The sequence below is a fragment of the Taurulus bubalis genome, assembly GCF_910589615.1.
Source record: "Taurulus bubalis genome assembly, chromosome: 7".
Lineage (NCBI taxonomy): Eukaryota > Metazoa > Chordata > Actinopteri > Perciformes > Cottidae > Taurulus > Taurulus bubalis.
This window is the reverse complement of record NC_136595.1, coordinates 14,857,613-14,885,589: the sequence shown is the minus strand read 5'-3', so window position 1 is coordinate 14,885,589 and position 27,977 is coordinate 14,857,613. Positions and strand designations below refer to the sequence as shown.

The window sequence follows — 27,977 nt, the reverse complement described above, 5'->3', positions numbered from 1 at the left end:
GGTATACCAGTTTCAGATTTCCATACGGTATGAATTTTTCATATACCGGTGATTACATATAACAACTGTAACAACTGTTCTTGCTCTACGGCAGTCAACTAGACAGCCGTTGAGCTGTCAAGGTGCCGTCAGCGACCAGCGCCATCAACAAGAACAGCAGGCGGCAACATTTATTTTTTACAGTTAATACTTGGAGTGCAGTGGAGCTACTTAGCTGTCAGGGTAACTTGGTTCACTCATGGTTCAAAATTACACGGCAAAATTGCATGCTGGGAAGTTGGGCGGCGAACAGCTGTTTGTGTGGCTTGTCTTTTTTTGTGTGCACGAACTCTACCCAGCATGCAATTCGGCGCTGTCATTTTATAACACGTGTGAACCATGACTGAACCCAGTTACACTGACAGGTAAGTAAAGCAAATGTCCTATTATCCAGCTTAAATTACCCCGATGATTGGAGTCAAGCTATCTCGGTTTCTCAAAGGCTGATCCGTGCTCAAACAATGTTGTTAATTCAAACCAGATGTCAGTCATCAGGATAAGTGCACGTGCCAGTCCTGCTTCAAAGGGGGGAAGTGTCGATCACTGAAACTATGATTATCTAACAGTACAATGGCAAATAAACCCAAAGGAAGAGTTTTAGTTAAGAACAGGATAAAAAAAATAAAAAATTGAGGAAGTCAAGACCATAATCATGGCAGAGTCTAATGCTGTGTTCACACCGAAAGCGTTGCAAATATTCACGAAGCTTTTGGTGTGAACGCAGCATAACACCGCCACCGCTGGGATGGCTAGACATAAGCATGGCAAAATATCAGACAAGTTAAATGTGTAAGTGTTGGGGAAATGTATCGGCTAATTTTAAGTGCGTCATCACCCCAATCAATCAGATTTATATTTCTTTAAATGTGCCTACTGACGGTAGGCTTTCAGAATAAGTAGATAAAAACAAGCCCAAAGACTATAATTGATACAAATTAATAGATACTTATGAGGATATATGTACTGTATGTATCATGTGGTATATACATGTATGTGTAGATTACCATATAACTAGGAGTTTGAATATGTGTATGGGCGGATCAGTATGTATGTATGTATTACTCATGAGTCCACCATAATCATTTTCTACAATGATATGTATGGTGTACTAATAACACTGTCATATAATTATGAGTGCTTTCAACCCCCATGTAGTTGCAACCCAGCCATCAAGAGGACATGTGTGCAAGTAAAAACTAAGCACAAAAACATTATTCAGAATGGTGGGGCAATACAATATGTGCCATGGTAATGTAATGAACACATCCATAAGTTTCTTAAGCGCTAAATAAACTTGACGAACAGCACGGCCTGCAGCGGCTTTCCCGATGTTCTCTGCATCGCCAACACTGTACAAAAATGTACCACTCGCAAAAAAAGCTGTTCCGTCTACAGTTTGTTTGTTGACTCACCTTATATTTATTTTGTATTAAAAAAAAATAGAATAGATGACACTCATAAAACAGATGTGATGTGGAAAGATAAGAGATTTTATTTTTAGGCCATATTGCCATGCACTGTTTCCTCGTTAATTTATTTTCATCTGATCCAATATGTCAACCTTTTTCTTACTATATGAAAACTAAATGGTTTTTTTGTGGAGTTGTGTGCAATCGGTTCCAGCTGCTGTTTTTGTTCTGTTCCAGCTGTTTGTTTACACATGTGCAAAGAAGGAATATGCTGAGAAGATACTGAACATCCTGGACCCCCAGAGAAAGCTGTTTCGGTATGTCTCCACACGATCTGCCTCCATTTGTGTTTCATAAACTCTTTGCTCGACCGCAGAGACGTGCATTCTCGTCAGGTTTATCAGACTCAGCCAGTGAATGTTGGCCTGCTGCTGACCCGTCTGCGGCCAGCGCACTCACCTCCTGCCGCTGCTCAGAATTGTTACATGGTCTGCTGTTGGCCGCACCATTAGTCGGACACATTAGTCGGTCACTCTGTTGTTGTTGTTGTTGTTGTTGTTATTATTATTATTATTATTATTATCTGTATTCACTTTATGTTGGACAGGAAGAAATTGACAATTAAAGCTGACTTTGTGATGTTTGACAGTGAGGGATTCAGCTAACTGTTCACCAGAGTGAATTATAATGGTGAGGACATTAGGGATTAGCTTTCCCTTTGCCTTCAGGTTGGTAATGTCACATAGACAGGATGTAAAAATGAACAGATAATCGACAGTAAACTGATCAAATTCAACATAAAAATCCAGAGGATGCGGTCAGTGTGTGCAACATGTTTGTACTGCCGGAAAATCAGTGTGCTGCCTGTATCATAAAATATTCCTTCAACTTTGCTTCTCATTTAGGGAACCTATATTCAATTCATCAAAGGCCTGCTTGGTTCACAGAAACGTGTGTACACTATTTTAACATGTTGACGTCTCTTATAGACATCGCCTGTATCAGGACGACTGCGCCTGCGTTCTCGGCCACTACATCAAAGATCTCAGCATTCTCGGGAGGGATCCCGCCAAGACGGTTGTTCTGGATAACGCCCCCCACACATACCCGTACCATGTAAGCACCGGGATATTGGATGACGATTTAAAATGTAGCGCTGTCATTATTGTGTGGTGATATTCTACAGTTTGGGTTATTATTATTATTATTATTATTATTATTATTATTATTAAACTTGCTGTATGTGAACAAACTGGCGTGAATCACACCATTATTCTGTCTCTGTGCATCTGTGATTCCTGGGGATTTCCTGAGTGACCCGTCGGACTGAGGTTGAGAAGTACTCAGTAAAAAGTCGAGAGCGTTATCCATTGGCGGGACGCCCACCGGCCCGGTGAGGCCGATCATCGGCAAAATAGGCGTTTAATTATCTTCTTAGCAGCAAATCCAGTGAAAAGACCATCAAAGTCATCAACGTGTTAGTCCACCTCTCAGTGCTTCCGTTCTGAGAAGAAGTAAACTTTGAAAAACGGGATGCAAATATATTATTTTTCATCAGACTTATCTTTTAATAACATCAAATATATTATTGATGTTGAGTTTGTTTTCTTTTGTCAGACGGTGGTATTATCTTGCAATTGCAACTACACTGCCGTTTTATATTCATTTAAGTCTTTGGTGTTTTGCAGCTGATGAACACCATTCCCGTCAAGAGCTGGTCCGGAGAGTCGGAGGACCGAGAACTCCAGAAGCTCGTCCCCTACATGGAGAAGCTGTCTGCGGCGGTATGTCTGTCATTTCATCAGCTTCTATGATTATTACATGCAAGTATTAGATTGTTTACGAGACCATTTGGAGCCGCCAAAGTTAGACATTTGGGGATTTAAGTAAAGTTATTTAATTATTACTAGCTAAAAATGTAGGGATTCACTTATCTGATACGCCAGATCAGTATCGGCGATACAGACCTTATTAAAACAGATCGGGTAATTGCCACAATGTGACTGACTGACCCGTATTAAAAATACAGGTTGTTGTTGTTTTTATCTTGTATTGACTGTACTACTTGCCTTCACTCAGCCACAGCGAGCCTCCAACTCAGTTCTTAGTGCTACAGCAACCAGTTACAGAAATAATAATAATACTTTAATCTTATATAGCGCTTTTCTAAGTACCCAAAGACGCTTTACATAGGGCAGAGACAAACGGAACAAAAGAAAAAAGAAAGATAAGATAATCCTTTATTAGTCCCGCAGTGGGGAAATTTACATGATTGCAGCAACAAAAGGGGTAAAGTGCACACAAAGTTTACAGATCATACGAGCTCAATCAATTTAATTCAATCATTGTTGCAGCTCCAACATATGGACAAAGCAATTCATTTAGAAAATAATCAGATTAATGGATAAGAAAAGTCATTGTTAGTTGCAGATTTTGGAGAAAGACAGCATTCGTATCAGATCGGTAATCATATTAGAAAACATCCTAATTGGCATCAACATTGGAAAATAAAAATGTTGATTCCTAAAATGTACTTGAGTATCAAAGGTATTTCCAGGGTTAAAGAATTGAGCCATTAATATGTATAAGTGCTTCCTTGTAACGTTGGACTGTAGTTTGAAGTGTGAACCAGATTGTTTTTGTATATCAGTTTTATTCTCTCAGTGCATTCTGTACATGCCTCCACTACGGCTGCTTATCTGCTGTCTTTCCTCCGGTTTCATCATTCAGTTCCAATATCTCCTGTTGTGCTTTTTCAGGAGGATTTTCGGGAGGTGCTGAAGAAGAGGAAGGATCACTTCCACAGGCTGCTGTCAGAGGACTAACAGGACTCTTCTTCTCCCCCCCCCCCCTTCCCTTCCCCTCTCACTTTAACTACTTTGTAACTTTCACAGCTCATTTTTGCTTTCTTTATGCTTTGGCCGAAAGCAGAATCCAGTAGGAACTAGCTAACCTTTTGTGGCGGACCTGCTCTCCCTCCTTTCTTCTCCCTGATAAATTAAAAAGACGGCACATCGGTATTTCAAACATGCTGCTGCTGGCCGTTCGGTTTCTCCAAGACTCATTCCACCGGGCAATAAACTGCTGCCCCAGGGTTTGTTTATATTTACAAGACAAAACTTGAAATATGATGTTCATAGTAATGATTTTTAATTTATTGATTATATTGCTAATCAACTGCTGTTATCTGTATATTTTAGAAATGCTTTTTTTGTATGTAATGAAATCACCGGAAAAATAAAGCATTTCTGTTAGTCCACTTGTCTTTCTTTTGCATATAATCTGTTTCAGTTTGGTGAAAATAGTATTTGATTTAATCCTTTCAGAGATGACAGTCTATGTATCAATAGAGAAATGCTGCTATCGTATTAAACTGTCATCTGCATACCTCAGGTTTTTGACAGCAGACTGGGAACTAAAACTGGCATCTCTGGTAGATCATCTAAAAACAGCGCAAGACAAAAAGATTTGTCCAGAGAAAAATTTATCGGAGCAATGAATCATTTAAGTTTTAGAAGTACAATGCAATAATTCCTATAAAAAGCTAATGAGCTCCATAGACTAATCATTTCAGAACAGAATCAAAATAATTATATGAATATTATAGAAAAGCTTTACACAATCAATATGTATATTTACTATAAAGGCCTAAATAATTGTATTCTTATGTAACCAGACGTTTATAAATAATGCAAATGTTTATATTTAAATAAGAAAACAAAGGGACCTGCTAACATATTTCACAGTAGATATAATCTTTCGGTGAACATCTTGTAGTTCATTCTAATGAAATAAAAATAATAGATCCAGAACTTAAACAGTGCAGTAACGTCATTACACAGTAAGTAGTACACATTATCATCCTGTGTGAATATTACAGAAGTTCGAGGTTTAGTTTGAGTGTAAATGTTTACGCCCCTGTTTAGTTAAAGTCGTGTTTGTGATGGATGTGATTGTTAATGTTGAATGTGGAGGTAAACTGAGACAAAGTGCCTCCTCCTCTTCCTGCGCTGGTTTATTTGCTCCATATGGTGTTGGACATGGTACCCAGCAAAGAAAAAAACTCTTTTGTGGGCGGAGGAAAATCCTAGTATTTTGTCCGTCCTGAAATTTGATTCAGAAGTTCAGGATCCTGGAAGACAAAAAGCAAACGGAGGGGGAGGGAAGAAAGGCAGAGAAGGACGGAGAGTTTTTTTTTTACTGCGAGAAGAGTAAACTCACCAAATTACTCTGTAATCTCCGACTAAAGTAAGTCCATTTATACACGGCGTGTTTCTGCTTGAATAAAGCGTTAGACCGGCATTTCATTGCCCTAAATTAATTCACATATGTGTCTGAAATCTGATCGTCAACTGCTGTAATTGCTGCTGAATGGCCTCATAATATTAGGTTTCAGCGCTGCTATTTGAGAAAGACTTGTGTGTCCTTTACGCGCACATTCATGGGGGCGCGTTTGAGTTATTTATCACCAAATTGGGCATTTCCTGCCGCCGGTGAACTAAACCACACGAGACCGCACTTTACTTGATTGTGGAAGAGGAATTGTAAAACGAAATTATTGCTCAGCATCGGGAGAAAAGTCAATTTCAAGCGAGGAGTAGGAGCACATTGGCCTCTACGCGCGTTTCCACATCCACGAGAAACTCCACATAGATGTATTCCCTCCGACCCAAAAGCCCGACGAATCCTAATTTGCGCACTATACATGGTAAAGTCCCCATTTGTTTGGAGAAACATCCTCGCCGCAGATTTGCGTGCCGATTCTGCGCCACAGTTGAAAGTGCGCCAAAAACATCCAGAAGAAAATGCTCCAAACTCAGTCTGCAGATGTTAATGAAAACCTCTGAAACTCACCATGCAGTTCCAATAACGGCAGACCAAGTGGCGCAGGATAGATTTATCAGACGCCTTTTTAGTAATCGCCTTACTAGAAGTATATTTAGAGTTTTTATATTGGAGCCTAAAAGTAACCATTAGTGGTAAAATAAGTATTCGGATCATTTACTTCAGTAAAAGCATATAGTATAAAATGCTCCATAGCAAGTAAAAGTCCTGCATTCAAGTTGTACTTAAATGTACATATAGTATTCCCAACACAATGTACTTTAGGCAAGAAAACGTTAAAGTACTCATTATGCAGGGTGTCAACTGTCTGTGTTGTATTGTTAAATGATTTTACTTGTATGTTAGTTGGTCGAGATAAAGCTGGTATTAAAGCTGTTTCATGTACTGTTGATAACAAAGCATCATATTTTATAAACTGATCACATGTGTATTATCTAAAATTACTACAGTACAACAAAAACTTAAATACACTTAAATACTTTACACTACTGGTAATCAATTGATATTTGGAAATCCCAATAATATTTTTAAACTAACTTATTCTGTCCTACTGTGTGGCATAATCTTCATTATGATCCCCTAAAGGATCCCATGATTAATCTGATGGAAGGATCAAGAAAAAATATATGTTTTACAGAAGCTAATTTATTTCATCCCACTTTTTTGGTGCAGATATAGTATTTTAAAGATCCAGGTATCGACTTTCAATAGTAATCAACTGAAATCTGTCTGCAGCATCAAGTATCAAAACGTGACGTTTATCAAAAGTTTGTGGCTTTAAAGCAAGTAACACATCTACCTTTGGCCCATAATGAAAATAGTGAACATTTTTAATTATTTAACACTGAGTTGTTTAGCAGTTTGATACATAATTGGTAAGAAAGAAGTTCAACAATTTGGGAAATTTGCTTATTCGTTCGCTTTCTTTCAAACAGTAAGATGAGACGATTTATATGTGGGAGTATCAATCATTTAACTCTCGGAATGAATGCGAATAAGTGTAAAGTATTTACCAAACTTAAGTATTTTACAGACTCATATTGATATCAAATATTTCAGTCAAATATATTGAGTCTAAACTCACTGCATGTAGTCTGCACCATCCATCATTCTTACGTTTTTAATTATCTAATGTGTTTAAAGTGCTTAGTCAAAACAATAAAGAGTATTTTATTGTGGAGTATCTTTTGAAAACAGGAATAGAAATATGTATTTTTTGACAGTATGTGTCAGTCTGTTCTTATTTGGAGCTGTTAATTAGTCTTGTTTCATAGTATTATTAAGTCTATATTGTTGTATGAAAAGGTTTCCTGAAAACTAAAATCTTAAATGATAACAGTTCAAACCTGCTGGCAGAAGAAGATAAACTCTGACTTCCTGTCAGTGCTGATGATTGTACAACTACAGACACATCAACACTGATTTCCTTTATTCCCCCCCAAAAATCCCCTTTTCTCACATGACCAGTTTGACATCCCACCAAACAAAGTCCAGTTGGGGCTTGAAGGATGTATGCATGCCGTTTGGAGGGTAAACGCTGCCTTTGTTGATTAAAGTGGTAGACTGACTATTTTTAAAACAGACTAATGAAGCAGAGAAGACAATATCTAAAAACAACTCTCAACCCGTCTTAACTTTTTGGGGTTTGACAGCTTTTTAATGCTTTTCAATATTCGTTCAGAGTTTATGTGTCATCTTTCTGTCCCACCAGACGCTTGAAATAAAGTAAATAATAACTCCATTTAATAAAGATGAAACGCTGATTGATTCTTTTTAAGGACTTATTTGTCTGACACTTGGAGGAGAATGGAGGCGGTTTTACTGGCCTGTGTTTTTAACTGGTTTTTGGTCTGTGTTTTTGTCTGGACCTCTTCCTGCTCCTCTCAGGCTGCGACTATGAGCACCTCAGGGCTTCAGGCCACTAACCAGCAGAATGTGAAGGAGCTCGACAGCATGAAGGAGTCCATTAGCGACATCATCAACCAGCTCCAGGACATCGACCCGACCAGGCTCTCCTTCTCCCCTTTCCTGGACCTGGACACTCAGATCTCCTTGGCGCCGGTATCAGACAGTCCCGAGTCCTCGGTGGAGGAGCTGCACTCGTCCTCCCACTCCGTCTGCGGCTCCCAGCGCTCGCTTGAACCGCCACTAGCAACTAATCTGTCAAGCAGTGAGTTATTACTGTTGTTTTTTACTGTCTGTCTGACGGAGCTGCAGGATTTGAGGGGAAGGCCGGAGCAAATTAACAAAGGCCGAAGTTGAGCTTGAGTCCAGACTTAATCCAAAAAGAGTTGAGACCGAGTCAGGGCTGATTACAGCGGAGCAGCGGTTGATAAGCATGTGCACAACAAAATACTTTCTTTAGGTTGAGCAGATGTGTAGATCTACCTGCAGGAGCACATATCAACATCCATCCATACAAGTTTGTATATAATAATAAAAGTTGTATGTAGTGCTGGTGACGACACAAGAAAGCACTGCGTAAAAACACATCTATTTGACTGTTTTAATTTGTAATAAGTTGAGTTCAGTACAGTTACATGAATATGAGACAGGTTTATTGTTTTCCTTACCCTGCCGAGAAAGAGCTTTGTTGTATAATTAATTTAGGTAAGATTGAAGACTTAGAGACTTTACTTGTTAGTAAAATGTCCTGTAGTTCTTCTGGATGGAATATTAATAAAACAAATCTTGAGTTGTGTTTCAGGCGAGGAGCCTCTGTTAGACTGTATATGATATGATGATGTAATATTTATTCATCAGTTTAACAAGATACCCAATTATCAACTGGCCAGGGCCCCAGAGACCCCAGAGGCTCAGAGTCCTCTGTCAATTGTTTAATAATTGCTAATTTCATCAAGGAATTTGTACCACGGAAGTACAATTTTCAACTAAGATGCATCGTGACCTCATTGTGTGGTCCTGTATTAGAGGGTCTGGTTTTAGGACTGTAGTTATGTCCGTTTATATTGTGTCCATGTGGTGCATATTTATGAATTAGTTCAATGAAATTATCCCAAACTATTGACAAAAAGAAAACTTCTGCAGGTTGGTTTCTGTGTGTCTGTGTGTACACCATAAACTGTGGGAACAGTGGGTGGTAGGGGTGAGATCAGGAGGGGCCCAACAGCGTTTGACCTCCGAAGGTCATCCTAATAGGTTAATACAGCCATGTGCCCACCTCTCCAAAATGTTACATGAGAGACTGTGACTGCAGCAAGTGAATGATTGATTAGTGTGAGTCTGCTGTTGATACTGAGCGTATCTGGTTTTGGATTGCGTATTAAAACGTGCTTTTGGTTGAACAGGCCCTGCTCCCTGCCACCATCAGCCCGACGACGATCTCCCAGAGGAGCCACGAGAAGATCAGACGGCGGAGGGGGAGCAGGATCCAACTCTTTCCAGTCCGATCATCGCAGCGCACGATTTGGACGCCGCCACGGAAAACTGCATCAGCTTTCCAACCCCCACCTCTCAGGGAGACCTCCCCAACGGCACAGACACACCGAGATGGAGTCCAGAATCCACCAATCTGGACTGCAATGTGGACGAGGGCCGACCTCTGATAGGTCCCCCGCCAGAGAGCGTGGAGCTGACTGTGTGGAGCTCAGAGGGGCGGGGAGAGACTTGCGAGGCCACAGAGGAGGCTTCAGATCGGGGACAATGCTGCTGCCAGTGTAAATGCTGTCAGAGCGGCCGAGTTCCTGCTTTCTTCTCAGTCCTGGCCTCCCTCCTGTGTGCAGCCGGGATCCTCTATGCACTCTATTTCTACGTCCCCATTAGACCCCCCGACTGCCCCGACATAGCCAGCCGCATCATTTTCACTCTCTGCTGTTGCGTGGTGGCGGCCGTCCCCATCCAGCTCGGTATGCTTAACAAACCTGCACACTGACATTGAAAAACTGCCGTGTGAGCCCCACAAACGGAGAGATAAAGATTAAGAGAGGATTTGGTTTGTCTGGCCGCCTCGTCGCGGAATGTTTCAAAGTCTCCCGTCCCCTTTAATTTCATGTGCTTTCAACCTCAGTGCAGCAGACGTCTCCCCGGGCCTCTGGAGAGAAACATAATTTCCTTCTCCTGCACAGAGCTTTAAATGGAAACTACAATGAGGGGTTGGCCGCGTCTCGTCTCCCAGGCTGTGGCCTAATTTTTCTGAATATTTTAATCACTTTTCATCCTGGGCGACCAGAAACAAGATGGCAGGTGGCAAAAGCACCCAGACCAAAGCCTGTCCAGATCATTTACCTCTCACCCACTTGTCAAGCTGGTGACAGTGAGGAGTATTTGCATGCAGGCTCTTATATAGGCTGGCAGTTTTCTGTATTCAAATGAAGATATTATAATGATAAAGCATTCTGTCAGACGAGATCAAGTACAGCGAGGAGTTGTTTGTGGAAAGACGGCCATGATTCAAGCTGCTTACTGACTTATTGCTCTTTCATCCCTCGCAGCGATGCTCATGGGAGCGGCGTGCCAGTTCTGCACAGCCTCCTTTAGTCTGCGGGAGTCGTTTCCCAAGAGAGGGGCGGTGCAGCAGCTGTTCGTCACGGCGTCCTTGGAGCAGTTGCTCCTCTACGTCCTCAACCTCGTCGTCATGGCCGCTTTACTGCCTCAAGACCAGCTGAAGTTGGTGCCTATAGTCGTCGCCATGTTCATCTTTGGAAGGTGAGGGTCCTTTAAAAGTGCTCCTTCATGACTTTGACCCACAGACATGAGACACAAAACACAGATCAATTCACAATAAAGAAGACTAACATGTAAAGACACAACTTTAGTGCAGCTGAGGCTGATTGGAATGTCATCAAATATAAATAAACAGTAATAAAACAGTAAATAATCTACAATAGCAGTATTATATATACAGACACAATACAAATGTATTTAGAATGTATTTATATTGCACCAGTTGAAGTAATTAAAGTGATTGAATTGTTATTAAGTGTTTGTAGTGGTCTACTGCGAGCAGGAAGGAAGGACTTGCTTTACCTCTCCTTCACACACCAGGGATGAATCAATAGTTCATCTTTGAGATGATTCTTTCAAAACGACATGTTAGTTTGACTTAAAATCAAGTAACTTTACATCGTTGTATTGGTACTTTAAAAAGAGGCTTTCTGAATACCTCTTTCCCCTCTTGTAGGAGTTTAACTTAATGTCTTGCTCTACGAAACACTGTCAGGCAGTTTGTGAGTGTTTATCAGTGAAATTTGAACTTGATCTGATTTCCTGTTTTATATTCAATCCTCCACAGGCTTGTTTACTGGATCATCCTGAACGTGTGCAGCTCCTGGCGAGGCTTCGGCTCCGGCCTGACCGTCTTCCCGCTCCTCGCCATGGTGGCTCTCAATCTGTTCCTCATGTACACCCTGAATCTCAAAGAGCCAATTTTTGTCTCTCAGGACGTCCTCTATAATCAGGTCACCCCCTCTTCCTGGTTAGGGGAGACATCACAGAGCCCGAGTGGCAAACCAGACATCCTGGTCGCTCAGTGAGGAGGCGAACTGCGCTTTCTTCTTTCAGAGGAGGAGATCTTTTCCCAAAATAGGCCATTCCTGTGGTTTGCAGTTCAGCACAGCAACACACTCTGCCCCTATAACCTCCAAGTCTGTGACAGCTTAACTTGTATTTTTTCTCCTCCTTTTTTTATGTGGATACATGCTTATTATCTGAAATGCAAGCGCTCTTTCCCTGCTAGTGGCGGAGGGCGCCTTTGAACAATGCTGTAGTCTTAAAACATTTGTCCGTTAAGCTATTCCAGTGCCTATATTTAATGTTTTGAACTGTAATTCAAAAGCTCTGCTCTATATATGGCTAATTTGGTTTGACCTAAAAAACCACAAGCAAAGCAACTGCAGTTGTGAGACTTTATTATTATTTTAACTTTTCCAAAACGTTTGTACATGATGAAGACAGAATAAAAGCCCTTTTTAAAAACATCTTTTCCAGCTAGTTTTCCGTTCCTTCGCTGACTTTGACCAGTTTGACTGGGCAGCTATTCTCGGAGAAACTGCAGTGTGTGTTTTCAGTGCTGAGACTGTCATTATATGATAACATGCTCTCGATGTTCTCTTGTTGTTTCCATCTCCACCCTGTTGGAGTCCTCACTGCTGCTGCTGATGCTGCTCACTCGGTTTGTGGCGCAAAATGAGGCCAAAACAGGATGCTGAACATGGCTGGACTTACTTCTTTTAACCATTAATCACAGGAGATCAAAGAGCTTTCCAAATTACTTTAATTAAAGACAATTCCGTTGACATTCATCAACCTCAAATGTTAGTGCCAGTGAAAGTCCACCATTGAAACGTTGTGTCTCTAGTAAACTCAGTGCTGACTGTCTATCTTTCACATGTGAGTTGTATTTTCCTACGCACCAAGTTTGACCAATTTCATACAAGTATAAAATATTAAAAAATATATATTATTCTCCCTGCAGGTCAGACTAAGTAATCAAGTTTAAAATGTGAGCTTATTACTTTAGGCAAAGCCATCATACTTGACATTTTGTAGACCAGTGGTCTCAAACTACCGGTCTTAGGACCAGCACCATCTTAAATGTTAAAACTGTCCCACAAAATGAAAGTAATGAAATATAATTTTTCCATTACAATCTTTCCTTAGTCTTTCTATATTGGTATTTTTCTTTGCAAAATGTGAGCATAATACATTTAAGTTTAAAATGTAACTGGCAAGCTGCCTAAATCTGCAAAAAACACACAGAAACACTCAAATCAATTTAAATCCAATGTAAATGTAGGAGTGAAAATTGTAGAAAAAGTGCCGAAAATACATAAAGTAAAACAATGAAGACAGACACTCCATAAATGTGACAGTGTTGACACCAAAATGTCTTTTTTAAACTAAAACAAAGGACCTGTAGAACAGACACTTTGAAGAGAGGTGGATGACGAGCTGTTTAATGCCGCTGCTTCCTGTCTCATCTGCAGGTAAACAGCTGCCTGACTCCAGAATTTCAAAAATATTATGATTATGGTGTAATTTTTTCCATATAATTTCAACCATATCTTGTTTTTATAATATTGCTACTTTATCTTAAAATATATCAACTTTACAACTTTTTGGTACTACTACTATTTTTCTGTAATACTGCTACTTACTAAGATGCTAATAATAATCATGGACTTTCTTACAACCGGCTCATCGATTATTGTACTGACATATTGTAGTTTTCTGCATTTTGTATAGTTGATTTGCTTCAATATTTTGAAAAGGTGTATAATTATATATTAATGTATTTTTTCAAAAAGCTGCATTAGCTTGACGTTGTACTATGAGCTGCAAAGTTTAGCCTGCTAATTAATGTATTGCATCAATTCCAACTATACTATGACACTCAATTCTGACTTTTTATGACTATACTGCAACTTTATTACATACTATGGCGTTTTATGATATGTTATAATATCAATTTATCTAGAAACAGTTTGACATCCTATACTCTGCTGTTTTGTGATTTTTAATGAAATATTTTTTTTAATATCATTTTATTTAATGTTTATGACATACTAATCTATGACGATGACACGAGTAGTGTGTAGCACAGCGGAGGAACTTATTAACCTTACATGATTGCGGAGGTTGGGCCACATTTACAACCCCTTGCAAAACGTATATCAGCTAGTGAAAAAAAGCATTTTTAAAGTTGAAACGAAAATACAAATATTGAAATACCCACTTTATGGTGCAAGATTGTACATGTTTTACTGACCTTAAATATTCTAGAAATGTTGTCCAGGGTGATGTCCATTTCTTGGATCTGATGAATGTGAGTGTCATTGGATCAGATAAAAATACACGTGAGCTACTGCTCTTAGCTGAGGAAGGTCATGACCTACTGATGTAGATGACCGCCATGTAACTTGGAGGACTCAATAGCCCTGTTGCTCAGTTTTACAGGAACAGCAAACTACCTATATTGTTATTTATATAATCAGAATCAGCGTTAATTGTGTACAGCAGAGTTATAACAGAACAGGTCAGATATTGAATGTTTATGACAGTAACCGTGATGATGGTGCAGTGATGATATAGTAATGAAGATAAAAAAAGGGACGCATAGGTAAGAATAAACCAACTGTCTCTTTATTTATTACATTTTCATTATGTATTGCCTCGTGATCACATGTGTGAACACATGCTCACTCTTCCATGTCGGAATGTTTGGTTCTAAAATGACACAAAGATAACACGTAAATACATGATGTATATAACTAGATTGCAAAGGAACCATGAACATTAAAGAGAAAATAAACAGCATTACATATGCCTGTATCAATACCAAGATCAAAGGTAAATATAACTAAATGTATGGTTTAAATACACTTATACTGTCATCTACTGGTAGAAATGGGAAATACACTCCGAGAACATTTCTTCCAATATTTCTGTATTTTCGTTTTTTCAACTAAACTATAAAACAAACACATGATCAGCTATGAATGGCGTTCAAACACGATATAACCTCTTATATTCAGAGCAAAGACCCGTTACAAGTCGATCTGCTCTGGTTTAACTTTAGGTATAAACTGGTGATAAACGTTACAGCAGCACCCCCAGCGGCTCGAGCGCGTGCACGCACGGGAAGCAGTCTGACGTAATCAGAACCCCAAAGATGGCGGCGTTAGTAGGTGAGTGGTGTTTTGATTAAACGTACACGCTTTTAATAAACACTACAGTGTTTTTAGACTTGTGTTTCTTGCCGTGTTTGAAAGACAAAGCCCTTAAATGTGCTTTCATCTGTGGTTTGACTGTGTCGGCGTTCGGATTTGTAACTTTTAGGGAATCCGCACACTGACCTTGCGCTGTCTGCGTTAGCATGGCGGCGGACCAGTTGAGCACTGACGGGGACTCCAGCTACTGCAGTACATGTCACATTTAAATACACATGTCCTCTTGAAACGGACCACGGTGTATGTTATTTTAATACGTTTTCATCTGTGGGTGTACCATACTAAATGGGCCGTTAGTGTCATGCGCAAAGGGTTCGATCGTCTTAACAAACTAGCCTTGAAAAGCGGCCAGTTTGGGGTTCACATCTGTATTTGCAAACATTATGTTTGTGGATTATCACTCAATGGCTTTTTGAAAACGCGAGAGACGCTACTTTTCGATTCGGCAGCCATTTCACACACCAAGCCAGCACTCAATACCGTAAAGTATTAGTCGATAGTTACACTATTTTAATGTAGCAGTAGTGAGATGCAGAAATTGATTAATATCCTTGAATTCTGGTTTAATTCAAGGCAACAGCAAACAGAAAAGTCTTCAATCTGAATGTATGTACAGACTTAACAGAAGTGTTTGGTTTTAGGGTAACATTTTGATGTTCTACCACTGTTGTTGTTGCTGCTTCATAGCAATGTAACGAGTTATGTCACACCTGAATGCACAGCTGTTTTAATGCATCTTAAGTAGTTACAATATATCACTGTTATTATACCATTTTTTCAGTTTGTGAAATGTTTTTATTTTGCAGCGCCACGTCTGGCCCTGTTTGGCTCCTTTTCAAGGTAAGAACCTTCTCATCCTTTATCAAATCCATCCCGCTGGTCGGACAGCTGCTTTCGTAATATACCTTTTACAGGGGTGGAGTTGGTCTTTCGTACCCACATGCACACATGGATTACTTTACTTTACGGGTAATACTACTTGTACAAAACTAGTAATAAACTAATAGAACTCAACCTCAGTTGGCAGTAAATGCAGAGTGGGACACACAGTCTTTACGGTATCTGACTTCCCTCCATTCCAATTTTTTTTTCACAGGCCTATTTCAGTGTTTGCTGTTTATCAGAGGAGTCTGCACAACAGTGTGAAAAGCGAGAATACCACCACAAGGTGAGTTTATCATTTATAATCTGGTGTAAATATCCAAAGAAAGAAAAGACCCTCAGTAAACACTCGGCACATGGTAAAGATCCCCTCCATCCTTCTGTTGCAGCGTGGTTCCAGTCAGAGCAAAGAGCACAGCAGTGGCAGCAGCCAAGCCAGCAGCTGTAGCCAGCAGCAAGGGGGAGTATGCCATCACTAAACTGGACGACTTGGTTAACTGGGCACGCAGGGTGAGTAGATGAGAGGCTGTCGACTATGTTAACACCCACATGTGAGGAGTGTTATGATCTCTTTGTCACTCGCTTAAAATTTCCAGCTTTTAGTCGTCTGAATTTCCTCTTTCTGAGATTAAGTGTCTGAGTCAAATACTAATGAACAGTATGTTAGCGCTTAAATGGCACTTATTTATAGAACTTTGTAGTTTGGCTCTCTTGAAGAAATTGTACTTTCTTCATTCTTGTTGTTCTGAGTTTGTACTCATGGATGAATGAAAGTCGCTTTGGATAAAAGCGTGAGTTAAATGAAATATAATATAACGTGTCAGATGTCTGACACAAAAGGCAAATTAAAGAGCTGCTGACGAGCCAGAGAGTTGTTACCGGCTAACCACGATGGTTTTGAAGTAATTGAACAGTGCTTTGAAGTTATGGCTTTGGGTCAGAACCATGTGTACTTGGATGGATGTGACTGCTCTGTGAATGTTTTGACCTATTGATGCTGTCCTACCCTCTCAGAGCTCTCTGTGGCCTATGACCTTCGGCCTGGCATGCTGCGCCGTGGAGATGATGCACATGGCGGCGCCTCGTTACGACATGGACCGATTTGGTGTGGTATTCAGAGCAAGTCCCAGACAATCTGATGTCATGATTGTGGCGGGAACGCTGACCAATAAGATGGCTCCGGCTCTGCGAAAGGTGAGGGAGAGAATGGGTGGGATCTAACAGCAGCTGTAAAATAATGGAAGAGCAGCAGCATCTTACATATAAAGTGTAATTCAACCATCTTACGCTCCAAACAACACCCCAAACGCGGTCGCAGGTTTGATTCAAGTGTGGGAATTGGAGGAAAAACAATGAATAGACACGTTTCCTTGCAATGCTCAAATACATTGTCAGTTTCTCTCTTAGCCTGTTCTGTCTGCAGGATGGTAGTGCTGAGAACAGTAAAGCTATTTTAATGCCGGCTGGATTATGACCAGCCTGGTGCTGGATTGGTAGACTGGCATGAAGCTTTCCTCCAGCTGAGATGACAGATTAGTTCTTAGTCAGACATTATATAAGAGTGACCGAACTGCTTCTTCTTTCCAACAGGTGTACGACCAGATGCCAGAGCCAAGATACGTCATTTCCATGGGAAGGTAAGTTAACAGCAGTGTGCCCTCCTCTTCCTCAGCTAATTATTTTGAATGCACCAACACCTGCCAGTCATCTGTAGTCCATTCTGTATCTGTAACGTTTGTTACAGCTGATCTGATTTAACATATACTCTGAATGTTTAGCGTTGCTGTAATTTGGTTTATTCCTGATTTTGTCCACTGTTCTTTCTACTTTTCTAATTCCTACTCTACGGGTTTAGAGTTAGTCGAGACCTTTTCAATCAGCATCTTGCTAACAGTCCTCTCATACTATTTAAAGCTGTTTTTAATGAATATTTATTGTGTAGATTGTTGTTTCTGTTTTGCTGATTTGTGTTTTTGTAAATGTTTCATATTTTCAGGTCTTTCTTGGAAAAGAGATCTTGATCTCAATGAGACTGCCTGATTAAATAAAATATGTTTCTTCTCTTCCAGCTGTGCTAATGGAGGAGGCTACTACCACTACTCCTACGCTGTCGTCAGAGGTTGTGACCGAATCATACCGGTGGACATTTATGTTCCAGGTAATATTTACTGCCCAATATCGAAATGTCACAATGTCATCTACAAATTCCTTATAAACAGCATTGAAAAATACTGTCCTTTTTTTAAATTAGGATATTTCCAACATACACTTTTTTGCCAAAAGTATGTGGGTAGCCTTGACGGTCTAGATTAATCGTTATGCCATTTCACACCGGACGGGCGCGAATTTGCGGCGCGACCAGATTATAAATCAATCCACAGATGCGCTGCGACGCGAATTGCCGATTTATTCGCGGCGCGGCGAGATAGACGCGTTTGAAGCGGCGCAAACAGAACGTTTGACCTGGAGCGAACAAAGCGAAGGACGCGGCGCGAATTCGCGTGAGTTGAATTCTCCCAACTCTGGCGGAGAAATCGCGTGACGCAAAGTTGCGGCAGCCAATCAGCGTTGAGAATCAGCGTTGAGAATCAGCGTTGAGAATCAGCGTTGAGAATCAGCGTTGAGAATCAGCGTTGAGAAGCTCGCCCGTCACCACCGCCGTCTCCCCGTTTCTGAATGAAACTGCTGCTGCTCCGCCTGAACCAGCGCTGGTAGCGGCTTCATTGAGACGCTGTTGTGGGACTACGGATAATATTATGAACCCAGACACCATGGAGTTTAATGTTCCGACATATGTGGAGTTTACACAAAAAGTATAAAGCAGAACTAGTGGTTATTTCCATGGTGGATTGCATAATCGGTATCGTTTTACGTAGATACGCCAGACGCAGTTCCTGGAGGAGTCGGTGAAATTCACCGAGCTGTGTGCGGCTACGGATGATGTTATGAACCCGAACACGAGGGCGTTTCATGTTCCGACATGTTTGGGACTTCTACAACAAATATAAAGCAGAACTAGTGGTTATTTATTCCATGGTCGATAGCGGAAATGAAAGCTTCGTTGCTTGTGTCTCACAGAGGCAAGCAACAGAGCTAAGCCACGCCCCCTTCGCGCCGCGATTTTTCGCGTTTGGTGTGAACACCCTCGTTTCACTCACGCGAGTAAACTTCCGCGGTGGAATGCGGTGCGAATTTTCGAGCCGCGTCCGGTGTGAACACGGCGTAATGCTACTAGTAATTTTGTTATTGGTCATAGCTGTACTTGGATTATTAATAAATACAGGTAATATTAGCAGTGCTGGTAGTCCTTGTTTTCTGTCAGTATGTATGTAAATACAGCAGCATTCATAATGATAGTCGAGTACTGTCCCTAGTCAGTGTCTTGCAGACTGATCAATGTGTGTCATCAGTAGCCAATTATGTCAATGAATTATCAGATAGGATAACTCTGTGCCATCATGGCTCTGTGAGTTGAAATATCCCTGAAACAATAAGTTGCTCAGTTATTTTCCCATCTGTTCTTTAGGTTGTCCCCCCACTGCAGAGGCTCTGCTCTACGGGACTTTACAGCTGCAGAAGAAAATCAAACGTGAGAAGAAGTTGAGGATCTGGTATCGAAAGTGAATGTGTTATGTGTGCGCTTGTATCTGGTATGTAAATGTTGTATTTTAGGATTCATTTGGAGCGTTGCTCCTCCTCCATGTAAAGCTGCAGGATCTAACATCAATAAATCCATTGTAATTTACACACAGTGCACTGCCGCTTATTTTCAACCGAACACAGCAGCGGCCGCTCACTTCCGTTTGTCTGCATCTTTAGTTCAGTTTTAATACCTGAAGACTGTTTCTCTAACAGGAAAAACGTGTAACCCACTGTTTAAATTATAATTCAAGTAACTACACATGTTATTTTTGATAATTTGTCATGGCCCTGAAGTGAGATAAAAAATCCTTGATTATCTAAAATAATATAATTATAATTATCTTAATAAATATCTTGTTTGGAATAAACTGGGCTCGCATAAAAATACATTATTTTAACATCTGGTGTCCTTCTTTCCACTGCGACCAGTAAAGCCACATTGAAGCCACTAGGTGGCTTCTGTGATCACAAACTGACCTTTACTGGTCTGCGGTAACATAAGTGGCTCAAAGAAAAACACATTTTTATTGAAGTTTGCTGTTTTTGAAGTCACTGTCTGCTAAAACACTATCCAAACCCACAAAGTGAAATATCAGAGCACCAAGTCAAAGGTGGATTTCTGTGAGCAAAGCTGCAGTATTTTGTATTTTCAGCCAGAACTGGAAGCCATCTGCTCCAATTATGTATGCAGAGGGGGAGAAAGCAGAGTTGCTTTTAAGCATCTTCAGTGTTAATCAACAGACTCGCAGGTTCAGTCCTCAGTGCTGTTGAAGGGTTCTTCAATGAGACACTTAATTCCTTCTGACCCATTTGTTTTGAGTTGCTCTGAATAACGGTGTGCGTCTGTGCTGTGGTGGCTGTGCAGCACCAAAAAGAAGTAGAGGTTGACTGATAGAGGGGTTTTAAAGGCTGATATAATAACAATAGTTTGGAGAAGGAAAAAAGCAGACAGTTGGTTAATCGACTGATACCGGGAGTTAATCACATGCAGACCGATCTTTTCAGCAAAGTGTTCCTCAAATATTATATTACCTATATAGTGAGCTAATTTTGAATGACCATGCTTGCCAACGAAACAGTCACAGCAAGCTTTTGGTTGAGCGGCAGTTCAAGTCTTCAGTCTAATGCATTAATAATGTCAATGTGCAACTTAATACCCTTATCATGCTCATTTATTTGTTGAGCTGTCTTAAATAAAGTTAACTTTAGTTCAAATATATCATGTACACATTCAAAACGGTGATGTACGTCCCTGTGTGACCGGTGGTTGAGATGCCATCAGCCACTATAGAAGCGCAGTTGCTCCGATAACGGTAGATTATAAATGTCCTCGTCGACCTCTTGTCATTAACGATTACCATACTGGTTAAAGATTGATTGACTTGTTTTTTAAAACCGCATCTCCATAATGTGTACACCCACTTCCTGGGATTCTTTTACACATTAAAACACATCCAAGAGGCAGCAGTCACATCCTGACATTGGGCGATGGCCAGGTCGCCAGTTTATCTCAGGGCACTCATAGAGACAGACAACCATTCACGCTCACATTCACACCTACGGGCAATTTAGAGTCTCCAAGTAACCTGAGCTGCATGTCTTTGGACTGTGGGAGGAAGCCGGAGAACCCGGAGGGAACCCCCTTTGCCACACAGAAGGGCCGGGGGTCGAGCCCGGGATCCTCGTGTTGTGAGGTGACCGCGCGATCAACTGCACCACCGTGCAGCCCCATGTTTAAGGCCATACTTTATATTTTACAGTAAAGAATAATCTGTTATGGAATTAAGGGCTTTGTTCAATCTTTTAAATTGAAAAGAAAGTTTGTCCAATATGTGTGCTCAGCGGGACTCTTTTGCAGGTTAAAAACAAATGTGTCCGAATGAATTCATACAAATCTTTGGCATTTCTTTACTACAATCACTTGTAGGATAACATATTTGCTAATACCAATATAACTGATATCTTCTAAAGATGACGTTTCTCTAAAAATAAATCATGTCAAGGAACAAAAAACTAACTAGCTTGAGTATCACAAGAGACCATAAACAACAATCTATCACAATATTTTTTTCCCCCCCATCCCTGCAGATTATTAAGTAGGGTCTCAACCTACTTTTATAGATTGTAATATCTAGGCCTGCAACTAACTACTGTTTTCAATATCAATCAATTATTTTGTCTATAAAAGGAAAATTATGAAATGTTTTAGTTTTCCCATATCTTCACATTACTTGTTTTATCTGAACAACATATAGAAACATAAAACATATTCAGTTCACTACCAAATATGGGGAAGGAAAACTAGCTAATCTTTCCATTTGAGAAGTTGAAACCAGAGAATATTTTGATATTTTTCTTGTTTCGGTTTCAGCTTACCCTCTTAGCTGTGAGCCCAGTTTCTGCCTGCTCATATTTCTCTGTAAGACTGTTGACATAACTTCTTAAAATATAACAGTCATGTGCTCATGAATCAGATCTGAGATCCGCCAGCTGCTGTAGTTTCCCACCTGACTGCAGCCTGGTGTTGCATCATGCATCCATCTTATGATTCATGTGTCCTCACCAGGTGGTAGCTTATTCCCAGTGTTCAGATAACATACACTGTTATCTGCAGCCATAAATTAAAACATACAGTCTGTTGCACTCTGTGTCCATCTTAGTGGACTATTTAATAGCTAACAGATTGTTTCCATTAAGGCTTTTCATTATGCAACTCTTATTAAAGGCGTATTGTCAGTAGTCTTATCACAGGTAAATCAAGTAAAAGAAGATATTTTTGACTGTTAATCTGCTCAATAGGAGGCAATTTAAAATATAATTTTCTTTAAATGTTTATAGTTTTTTGTCAAATTTGCACAATATGAAAAAAAAGCTCATTCCTGATCAATGTAAATAATGTATGTAAATAAAATGACTTTACTGTACTTACAATTTATACATACTTGCATCTTAGTTGAGTTGTTTAATCTTATGCTACTTTATACTTCCACTCCACAACATCTCGGTGGGAAATATTTTACTTTTTATTCCACTACATTTATATGAAACTATTTACTACATTATGCATACATGATATGATGTAGCACTACCAATCGACCCCAATAGTATAGAATGTGTTTATAGTATAATTGACTCCATTTTGACAAACTACAACATAACAATGCTCTTACATGAGAATAATATTCTACAAGAACACTGAAAGGAGTTATTCTGCACATTGAGTACTCTTTACTTTAAGAACATGTTGCTGAAAATCCTTTTGTACTTTCAATTAAGTTACATATTTCAAGACTTTCACATGTAAGTGTTTTTAGACTATGTTAAACGTACTTTAACTTAAGTAAAGGATCTACGTAATTCTTCCACCACTGCTCTTGACGTACAAGTCTGCTGCATATAAATAACACAAGGAATAACAAAAGTCTGTTGAGTTTAACATTGAGAGTAGAGAAGACTTTCTGAAGTTCATGACAACTATGCATTTAAGCATTTGTGATTTATTTGCTATTTGGTCTAAAATTGGGATAGACGTGACAAGAAGGATACTGGGTGATTTAAGCCCTGAAAGAGATGAGCCTCAGTCGGGTGTGAATGCATTTTCGGTGGTTTCTCTTTGCTGTTGTCTCACATATTTACTGCTGGGAAGAATACAATGTATCAACGCACTGATTAAGCAAAGTCTGCAGCTAAACAAAAGGAACGAAACAAACAAAGCTAGAACTTAAATCAAGAAGTTAGTCGGTAAAGTTTGAAAGTTTCCTACATGGTAAAAGAAACTAATGCAATAAATGTATAATAAATACAAGCACCTGGTAATCTGAGTTGGGATGGACTTGTGTTTATTGAAAATATGGCAGACAGTGAAATAAACAGAGGGAGGTGGTCAGGAGAGTCTTGTAAGAAGGCACATTATTGTAAAAAAAAAACAAGCAAACGTTGTAGCAACATTTTTGGACTTTAGTCCTTGACGATGGTTGGAGTGATCATCTTATTGAAGGAATAGTATTTGCATTCGACGGGTGGTGCAATGTCCATGGTGGTGGTGCTAATCTTCTCCTTCTTGAAGCCGGCTTGGAGCAGATGAGGCACCTGGGTCTCCTGAAAATCATTAACAGACAGAGTTGGTGATTGTGAGGCGGCTTGCTGGCTTTATCAGGCGCTTTAGTCTGATCCGGTTTATTGTTGACCTTGAAATTATCGCAGCCTGTAATACAGGTCTCACTCAGCTCAACCCTGACGGAGATGGGCGCTCAGCGCCGTGCACCACGGATACATATCAAACTCTAAACAGTCATGTGGAAATACACGTCCCAGGCCACGAAGGACTATGCCTCTGTTGACACAAGCATGTTGATGATTCACAGGTAGAGATACTACAGTACTAATACAGCTGTGCATTATGTCAGCATTCAGTGACTTGAACCGTCTTATGCTAAAGTAAATAGCAAGATACTGTCTTTACTAACTAACATGTGGGACTGAAACCCTCCACTGAAATCAAACTTATGACATGTTGTGTTTATTTTTTTTCAATTAACACATCCACATCCTGATCAAAGTCTTGTCAAAGAAAAGTGTTTGAAATAACTTTGACGACAATAACTGTGTTCCAATTCTATGCTACATACTATTTTAAAGCAGGTTTTATGTGTCATGCATTCATAGTGGAAATTGTTTTTATTTTCTATTGATGGACACTACTTTCCCTCAATGCACTGCACAAAGGCAATGTAGGTATGTATGTAATCACATCTCCATAACATTTCAATGAATTCCAATAGCTTTTTTAAGTATAAAATCTTTAGAAATACATTTAAATAGCAGTGACCTTCTAAAGTTGCAGTTTAATGTACTTCCAACAGTGCACCTATTGTATACTATCTTGTTAGAATAATAATGGTAAAATATATTGATTTCTTTCATGCCAAATGCAAAAAAACCTGAACACTAGAATGACTAGTATAAAGCACATTCTGTATACAATAAGTATGTAGTTTGGAATTGGGACACCACTTTTTGTCTCCCCTTTAACGCCCAGCATGCAGTTACTTTACTTCCACAAAACCTATATTGCGCAGAAAAAGTATGGATTGTAACTAAGAAAACAGGTTATATTGTTTCAGATGAGTGAAATTAAGTTGAATTTATTTCCCTTGAGGGTGTAACGAAGGTTACCAACCTCAAACATCTTTTCGATGTTGTCGTATTTGGTCTTGAGCAGCTCGCCCCAGGAGGTCAGGTTGCAGTAGGTGAGGACGCCGCCAGACTTCAGCATCCTGTGAGCGTGACCCTGCAGAGACACATGGACCAAATCCATCAGCCCTTTAGCCCTGTCGGGACGTGACCTGAAGAAGACTTCAGTATGTGCTGAAGTCTTCTTTAAGCATGTGGTATGTGCACCACACAATATCTTAACACTTAAGGCAATAATACTGTTTATTAATGTATTTCTTGTACTATTACTCAGTATCTTTAATACACTTTTCATACAAATAATTCCCAAAATATCCCCCTCCAGAATTATCAGGACTTTGTGTTACTTACTGGTGTGTTTTCTAAGGATTTTAACTACTTGCCTTGATGAAGTCAAACTGGTGAGTGTGCCATGTCTCCTCTGACAGAGGGTACGTGTCATAAAGGATACCTGAGAGTGAGTGGAAGGACACAATGTTAGCAGAGTGCAAACAACAACGAACTCATTCAGTTTTCTATGTGTTTTGTTTATCACTTCTCAATATTTAGAATCTGTCAAGTGAAATTTATTCGTCTGTGATCTCAGACACCAGTGGCTGAAGTGTGGAGGACCCTTGAATGGATTATGCATCCTCACACTGACTTTCAGCAATCAATAACTTAAACCGAGTGGCATAACGAGGGGGCAGTAATGTTTTATGCATCCTAATGAGGTAACTGATACTCCACTCATCAGAGTTTGATGAAGTGTTGTGGTTGTGTTTTAAACAAGGCTTCGTAAACAGATTTCTTTGATTTGTACCAATTTTCTACTCCTCTTCCAATTTTCAACTTTTCTTCACAACATAGTAAACTGTAAATTCAGGAAACTCACGTCAAGCAAAACCGTGAGCTGAATGTCAGGTTTGATTTCTTACCATCAAAGTGGTTGTCTGGCAGGGTGGGAACAACGTTCTCCCAAAGGCCCTTCAGAGGGACGACCTGCAGCAACAAAAATGCCACCTTTACTTTTAAGAATGGTAACTGTGAACTAGAAGTGCAAAAACACAGCTGTGATTAACAACACAGGCAGATAATTTTGGCGGTTGGATCTGCTGACCTTATGTGGCTGAGACTTGGCCCAGTTCTCCAGTCTGGCAAAGACACCGTCATTGCACTCAATGATCCAGTGCTCCTCGATGGGGTAAGACTCGAGCTTAGTAGCGGCGATGGCCATGCCAAAACCGATCTCCAGAACGCGACCACCTACCAGACAGGACACAACGAAACAATACAATGAGAAAATTAGACGTTTAATCTAAATGTCCTTGGATAGCTCGTTGGTGCGATACTGTCTATTTTCCTACTTTTGTGACCAACTGGTACAACTGCTGATTGTCGATGAAACACTGTGACATTCATTTCCCATCGAAGGTTAATTTTTAGACTAAGGAGGGAAGTATGTTGTTGGGCCTCAGTAACATAGTGACAGCATTATTTTTTGCTCTTATAGACAAGCAAGACCATAGGACCATACTCAGATTTTTGTAGTTTACGGTTGTAGTTTTCTCCCTCTGTTGGGTGTGGAGGGAAAGCCAGTTGGTTGTAACATGTGGTGGGACAGTAAAAGCCAAAGGGTTTTATTTCCTTTCCTTTCAGAGAAGCATATAAATAGATGAGGGGTACAGGCTATTTGTTGTTGCTTGACCCCTTTCATGAGGATTTACTGAAGCATTAATCATCAACTCAGTGTAATAGTCACATTTTAATTTGACACTTTTTTCTGTTTTGTACTTTTATTTCCGAAACTTTTCTGCTGCAGTCTTGGCCTGATTTTCCTTGGAAAATACATTTGAATCTTAATGGGACTATCCTGCATTATTATAAACAAACAAAAAATGTTTCACATCAAATTTCTTGCATGTTATGTCAGACAAAAGTACAAAAATATATTTTAAATTAAGTTAAAGTTAAAATCTGAAAACTGATTACTGCTTCAAATGATTGTCTTTTCACAAATGTGGTTTGCATGTCAGTTTTATGAAAAGGGATTTCAGTGTATGCTGAAACAATCAATTTAAACTTGAAATTAAGAATTAATCCAAATATATTGTGAATACATTGTGTATGCTGGGTTATACAGCATACACAGCAATTGTACAGTGTTGTCAGACAGTTTTAGTGCACATGCTTGTCCCTTCCCATATGTCTGCAAGGGTGTGTGGATCAGTCTAATTTTTTTTTTTTTTTTACATAGCTCAGAGCAGATGAGCTGTTTCCCCCTGGAGCTTCTTGGCCTGTTCCCATGAGTAGAGAAACAGCTGCTGTAGTACTCACACAGCACTGAGCACCATGCTGCTCACACGCTCACGTGTCCTCTAGATCATTTCACAAAATACTAATTTAAAGGCTAAAATATGTATAAAAAAGAAAGTACCCTAAAACATTATCAACATTTCGAAACTCAAAACAGTACTTTCATGAATGCTTTGATGTAATTTTCCTTAAAAAAAAAGTAAAGTCAAAATATGAGATTCAAATTTGTTTTGAATGCCTTCACTTTTACATTTTTTAATAAAAGGTATATATATATATGTATATTATATTTTCGGGCAAATTGTGTACTCAAATATGCAATATGCATAACACGAACAGCTTTTGGGGAATAGTGTACTGGTTTTCTGTGTATTGAGGATACAGATTATTCCCCTGACAGCAACATTTGAAATGATATAGTATCATATTGATATGCACATTTATATTTACAAAACTAATGTAGTTATTTTAATGACAAATAACTTGTTGTTTAACTAAATGTTAAGCACAGTCGTACGTCAGAAAAGTACCGATAATGGACGAAAAGTCGCTTCCCTGAAATTACGACTTTTACCTTTTGAGGCTGCGACGGTGGACAGGGAATGCATGTACGGGGTCTCCCATCGTTCCATCACGGGTTTGCCCATGATCTCCAGGTGAGTGTCGGTCTCATTGTAGCCGGCGCTCGCGTCGTGCCAAGAGGTCTTGCAGTCCTCTCCCTTGCTGAATATGGGCTGGGCTGCGGTGCTCATTTTGTTTTGATAAGGAGGAGGCAGTGGTGGTTGTTTGGTTCTGCTGAACGGTTTAGGACTGTGTCTCCTCACGAAAGAGTGAAAGGCAGGAGGCGGCCGTTTATATCGGGATCAGAAGTGCTGACACCACGTAATTTCCACTACAGGTCAAAGGCTCGCACACATTCCCAGAGTGAGGGCGAGGAGGCGTCCAAGATCCTCTGTCGAGAAGATGACTCACTGTGCGGTGAACA

The 27,977-nt window shown here is 39.9% G+C and overlaps 4 protein-coding genes across 4 annotated transcripts in view; 3 read left to right on the top strand and 1 right to left on the bottom strand.

Annotated features, from left to right (window-relative positions):
* The window catches only part of ctdspl3 (CTD (carboxy-terminal domain, RNA polymerase II, polypeptide A) small phosphatase like 3), a 13,044-nt gene extending 8,368 nt beyond the window's left edge, over positions 1-4,676 (top strand). The window contains exons 8-11 of the mRNA XM_079221055.1: positions 1,686-1,765; positions 2,438-2,564; positions 3,137-3,232; positions 4,208-4,676. Coding sequence (XP_079077181.1) covers positions 1,686-1,765; positions 2,438-2,564; positions 3,137-3,232; positions 4,208-4,273 — 369 coding nt within the window. The 3' untranslated portion in view covers positions 4,274-4,676. The remainder of the gene's footprint in view (positions 1-1,685; positions 1,766-2,437; positions 2,565-3,136; positions 3,233-4,207) is intronic.
* A 933-nt stretch (positions 4,677-5,609) lies between these two features.
* Positions 5,610-12,210, top strand: LOC306739159 (uncharacterized protein). The gene is made up of 5 exons (XM_079221120.1): positions 5,610-5,696; positions 8,181-8,463; positions 9,602-10,159; positions 10,745-10,958; positions 11,545-12,210. The coding sequence occupies exons 2-5, from the start codon at positions 8,190-8,192 to the stop codon at positions 11,783-11,785; spliced, it is 1,287 nt and encodes a 428-aa protein (XP_079077246.1). The 5' UTR covers positions 5,610-5,696; positions 8,181-8,189; the 3' UTR covers positions 11,786-12,210.
* Positions 12,211-14,909: 2,699 nt separating this feature from the next.
* Positions 14,910-19,872, top strand: ndufs7 (NADH:ubiquinone oxidoreductase core subunit S7). Its single transcript, XM_079221536.1, has 8 exons — positions 14,910-14,938; positions 15,787-15,820; positions 16,077-16,148; positions 16,252-16,372; positions 16,877-17,056; positions 17,453-17,499; positions 17,932-18,020; positions 19,389-19,872. Exons 1-8 carry the CDS (start codon positions 14,923-14,925, stop codon positions 19,484-19,486), a joined length of 657 nt encoding a protein of 218 aa, XP_079077662.1. The 5' UTR covers positions 14,910-14,922; the 3' UTR covers positions 19,487-19,872.
* A 3,528-nt stretch (positions 19,873-23,400) lies between these two features.
* Positions 23,401-27,808, bottom strand: gamt (guanidinoacetate N-methyltransferase). The gene is made up of 6 exons (XM_079220503.1): positions 27,567-27,808; positions 25,797-25,942; positions 25,615-25,678; positions 25,081-25,148; positions 24,684-24,794; positions 23,401-23,602 (listed from the first exon to the last, which is right to left on the bottom strand). Exons 1-6 carry the CDS (start codon positions 27,742-27,744, stop codon positions 23,462-23,464), a joined length of 708 nt encoding a protein of 235 aa, XP_079076629.1. The 5' UTR covers positions 27,745-27,808; the 3' UTR covers positions 23,401-23,461.
* Between the last annotated feature and the right edge of the window lie 169 nt (positions 27,809-27,977).